This window comes from Chrysochloris asiatica, unplaced genomic scaffold (assembly GCF_000296735.1).
Source record: "Chrysochloris asiatica unplaced genomic scaffold, ChrAsi1.0 scaffold00096, whole genome shotgun sequence".
NCBI lineage: Eukaryota > Metazoa > Chordata > Mammalia > Afrosoricida > Chrysochloridae > Chrysochloris > Chrysochloris asiatica.
In genome coordinates, this window is record NW_006408614.1 from 5,755,296 (window position 1) to 5,760,317 (window position 5,022).

Genomic DNA, 5,022 nt, shown 5'->3' on the forward strand with positions numbered 1-5,022 from the left:
GTCTAGGGTTTCCACGGAGCTGCTGGTAAGTTTGAAGTATCATCCTTGCAGTTGAAACTGTCCTTATAGTGTAGTGCATTATCCCACAGCACCATACCAGTACCTGCAGGATAAAAGTCTGAAGTTTTCAGCCTGGCTGGTGTGGCCCTGGGCTCGCTGGACACCACGTGCCTGTCCACTCTGCCGTCACTATTTGTGGGGACACTGGTTTCTTCCCCTGCCTTTGAGGTCTTTGCATGCCCCTACCTGGGACCCTCCTCTGCTTCTATCCTCCCTCTGCTCCCCCTCCACCTGGGACCCTCCTCTATTCAGACCCTTCCCATCCGCCCTTCTTCTAGGAGCAGGTGGGTCAGAGACTAAGCCCAGATTGCCAGGAGAGAAGGCGTTCACGGTGATTTTCCTCGCCCTCTCTCCACCCCCTTCCCCTCAACAGTATCTCCGTTTGTCCTGTGACACGGACGCAGAGACCCTCTACGAGCTGCTGACCCAGCACTGGCACCTGAAAACGCCCAATCTTGTCATTTCCGTGGCTGGAGGCGCCAAAAACTTCGCCCTGAAGCCACGCATGCGTAAAATCTTCAGCCGACTGATCTACATCGCGCAGTCTAAAGGTGTGTCCCCGGCATGGGGGTCTGGCAGCCTGGGGGGCGTGCACAGCCAACTGCAGGATGCAAACTACTGCAGGCCCCAGGTGCTGGCAAGAGCTACCTGTTTAGTCAGTATCTTATTAAAAGCAAGATCCTCAGATGAATGGGAAGGAGGGAAATCTGGCCTGTGGTGTGGTGGTGTTAGGTGCTGACTCACAGCGACCCTAAGCACAACAGAAGAAACACTGCCGGGTCTTGCACCCTCCTCATGGTTGTTACGCACCAGTCCGTTACTGATGCCACTGTGGCAGTCCATCTTGTTTGGTGCTCGTGGTGTAGAGCTTCACAAAGGCACTCTTTAAAAAGCAACCTTGTGGGCACGTCTATGTTTATTTTAATCATCTAAGATTTTCATTTATTATTTCTATATTTAACACTTTATCCAGGCAATTTTAGAGAATGGAAGATTTAATTTTGCAGGTAAATAATGCAGATTGTAGGCATTATGTAAGGATTTGAGAGCCAAGTAAGTAATGTAGACTTTCTTATGGGAAATATTCAGTTTAGCATTTCATTTCCTTTAAACTTTTCATTTTCAAATTTTCAAATGCACAGAAAAAGTCACAAGAAAATTCAGCATCTGTGCATTCTTTACCCAGGCTCACAAATAGTTAGCATTTTCTCAGTTTTATCCCTTTTCATAAATATGCACACATTATGATAAAAAAAAAATCACTTGAGAATAAGTGGCAAGTACTTCAGCAGCTATTTTAGGACTAGGGATGTTTTCATCTATATTGTTGTGTGCTATTGCGTTGGTTCCAATTCATGACCCTTGTATACAGTTTCTGGGAGCTGCTGGTGGATTTGAACTGTCAACCTTGTTGTTAGTGGTCTAGTACTTATCTTACAGTATCACAGCAGGGTCTGCATTCATATATATATGTGAAGTGCCGTCGAGTCGATTCCCACCCATAGCGACCCTTATAGGGTTTCCGAGGAGCAGCTGGTGAGCTTGAACCACCAACCTTGCAGTTCAAATGACTTTACAGTCTGGCGCATTAACCCACAGCGCCACACCAGGACTCCGCAAAACATAAATTTCAAGCTTAGTAAATTTAACATTAACTAGCACTGTTATTTAACAAATAGTCTGTTTTCTATTTTTTTGCTAATTATTTTCTGTGTTTGGATAATTATCCACTTAGATTTTAATGTCTTCTTTGTTTCTTACATTAGAGCTGGTCATTTGGAGCTAGCCTTTTATACCCTTTATGACAGTTTTGAAGAGCAGGCAAATCCTTGGGTTTCACTGACGGATTTAAGGAAACATGTTTGTTTTAGATACGGGCATTTTCTTAATATCCCATATCTAAATTGTGAGATGGATATTTCTTCTTTATTCTTCTCAATTTTCTGTGGTTATGAATCGGGCTGTGAACTGCAAGGTCAGCAGCTTGAAACTACCAGCCATTCCACAGGAGAATGATGAGGCTTTCTGCTCCCATAAAGATTTACAGCCTCAGAAACCCTATTCAGTGTCGCTATGGGTCGGAACTAACTCCAAGGCACATAAAAACAACGACTTCAGGTAGTTCTTTTGTTTAGAAAATCGATCAACTCATCTACTTTACTATGAAATTCTGAACATGTATTCATTCAGTTATTTGACAAATACTTTTTAAATGCTTACTATACAAATCGGGCTGTGAACCTCAAGGGCAGCAGTTCAAAACTACCAGCTGTTCCGCAGGAGAAAGATGAGGCTTTCTGCTCCCATAAAGATTTATATCCTCGGTCGCTATGAGTTGGAACCAACTCCATGGCACATAACCACCACCACCATGTGACAGGGCCTATCTTGTTATTGTTGATGTATGCCATTGACTTGATTCCTACCCGTAGCAACCCTGTATAGGGTGTTCGAGGAGCAGCTGGTGAGCTTGAACCACTGACCTTATGGTTCAAACTGACTTTGCAGTCTAGTGCATTAGCCTGCAGTGCCACACCAGGACTCCGGAGTGGTTTTAGGTGCTGGGAATATGTAGTTAGTTGCCAGTGAACTGACTCTGACTCATGGTGAGAATGAGTTACTGTGTATCACCGTGTTCATGATCATAGCACTATATTGATCAATGTCCTGTTGTGACCCATAGGGTTTCCTTTGGTTAATTCCTAGAAGTAGATCACCAGTCCTTTCTTCCTGGTCTTAGTCTGGAGGCATAGCAGAGAACAAAACAGACAAAAGTCCCTGGTCTGCAGAAGCACACACACATTCTACTTAAATGAAGTGGAGTAGAGAGCTAGGCATTGTTAGTGTTGTTGTACTTCATGTTGGTCTCATGGAGTGCTGCATTCAGTCCCAGCTGCCTAATTGTAAAGAGGAATGTTGGCAACTGAATATGTTCAGAGGCAGCAGACTGGGTGGTCAGGGATCTGGAATTTCAGCTCCTGTTGAAGGAATTGGGTGTGAAACATCTAGGGAAGACATCAGATTTACCTCAATATATGGGAAGAACATTTATGTGGGAAGGCGCTCTGGTAGCGTAGTGGTTACGAGTCGGGCTGCTAACCTCAAGGTCAGCAGTTCAAAACTACCAGCTGTTCCACAGGAGAAAGATGAGGCTTTCTGCATGCATAAAGATTTACAGTATCAGAAACCCTATACAGGGTCACTATGAGTCAGAACCGACTCCACAGCACCTAACTACCATCGCCATTTATGGAGGAGATGACTAAACTTGTTGTGTATTGCTAGACAATAGTAAAATTAGAGAATGGATTGGTAGTGAGCAAAACAACATTCTAACAATCACAAGAATATTGCCTTGTCCCTCTGAGGTGAAGTTCCCCCACCAGAGCTAATCAAGCAAGGCCAGCGGCCTACTCTCTTGGCAGGATTCCTGCATGGGTAGCATATTGTTATTAAGTGCCCTTGAGTTAGTGCCAACTCATAGGGTCCGAGGAGCAGCTGGTGGATTTGAACCACTGACCCTACGGTTAGCAGTTCAGTGCTTATCGTACAGTGACACACCAGGACTGCAGGGTAGCTTATTATACTAGGAGAATTTTCAACTTTATATTCTATAATTAAGCAAAAAAATATCTTTGTAAGCATTTTATTTACTTTCTTTTTATAAAAATAGAATGAAAAAATAAAACTCTGCAAAAATCTTTGACATTGCAAAGATGATCGAATGCAAACTTTAAAAAATACCACTGTGCAAAATTGTGCCATTATCAAGCAAAGCTAAGTTGTTAGCATCAGAACCATCACAGGAAGAGCCACGCTGATCAGCATGAGGTGAGGGGGTCTAAGAGCAGAACGCATTCCTGTCTAACCTACTGAAGAGCACCATCACTTGTTGTCCTTATAAGGAATCACCCGAGAAGCCAGTTAAGGATGTAAATTCTTTGGCTCCACCCCCATACACTTTGATTCAATAGATCTGAAGTGGAACCTGAGGTCTCTGGTGACACAAAGGGCTTGCTCCACTATTAACCTAAAGATTGGCCCTTCAAACTCATTCAGTGACCCTGTGGAAGAAAGATTGGTGATCTACTTCTGTTAAGATGACAGCTAAGAAAACCCTCTGGAGCAATTCTACTCTGTAACATGTGGGTTCACCATGAGTTCTAATTGGCTCAATGGTGACTAACACAAAAACAACAGAGTGGGGTCCAGAATACTTTTACTGAAGACCTCTTGGAGACATTGCCTGAGATCCTGTTCTTTTTCTGTATCATATAGTCCTAGGATGGCTTTGCCTTCCTGATGTTCACAGAGATTGAAGTGGGAATTTCCATAAGGGTTTGTGGGGACAGGATGGAACTCTGAACCAACACCAACTGTACACTTACTGCCCTCCTTGCTGGACAGGGGCTTGGATTCTCACAGGAGGTACTCACTACGGCCTGATGAAGTACATTGGTGAGGTGGTGAGAGACAACACCATCAGCAGGAACTCTGAGGAGAACATCGTGGCCATCGGCATAGCAGCCTGGGGCATGGTCTCCAACCGTGACACTCTCATCAGGAACTGTGATGCAGAGGTATGGGTGGATGCTGAGGTATGGGTGGAGCAGGAATGTCTGCAAGGTAACCTGGGGAAACAGCCTTGGAATGCTCTGAACTCTGGACTTCATGAGGGTTCACAGGGATTAGTGAAGGAATCAAAGAACATATTTTCAACAATGGATGTGTTTTGGTGACCAAAGTTTATTTCCAGCGTATTGCTAGAGTCAACCTCTTTAGTTCTTATACCTATGAAATGAACCCCTAGTCAAGCCCTGTTTATGATCTCTTTATTACTTGGTCTTACTCATGGGAATTCAAATTGGTTTTCATGGTCCCTTGTTAATTGGTTGCCATGGTTCTTGATTAATTGTTGTTGTTAGGTGCCATCAACTCGGTACCAACTCAGTGACCTTATGC

At 44.0% G+C, this 5,022-nt stretch overlaps 1 protein-coding gene across 1 annotated transcript in view; it reads left to right on the forward strand.

Annotated features, from left to right (window-relative positions):
• The window catches only part of TRPM8 (transient receptor potential cation channel, subfamily M, member 8), a 107,565-nt gene that overhangs the window by 14,235 nt on the left and 88,308 nt on the right, over window positions 1-5,022 (forward strand). The window contains exons 4-5 of the mRNA XM_006866768.1: window positions 434-611; window positions 4,468-4,640. Of these exons, the coding sequence (XP_006866830.1) occupies window positions 434-611; window positions 4,468-4,640 (351 nt within the window). The remainder of the gene's footprint in view (window positions 1-433; window positions 612-4,467; window positions 4,641-5,022) is intronic.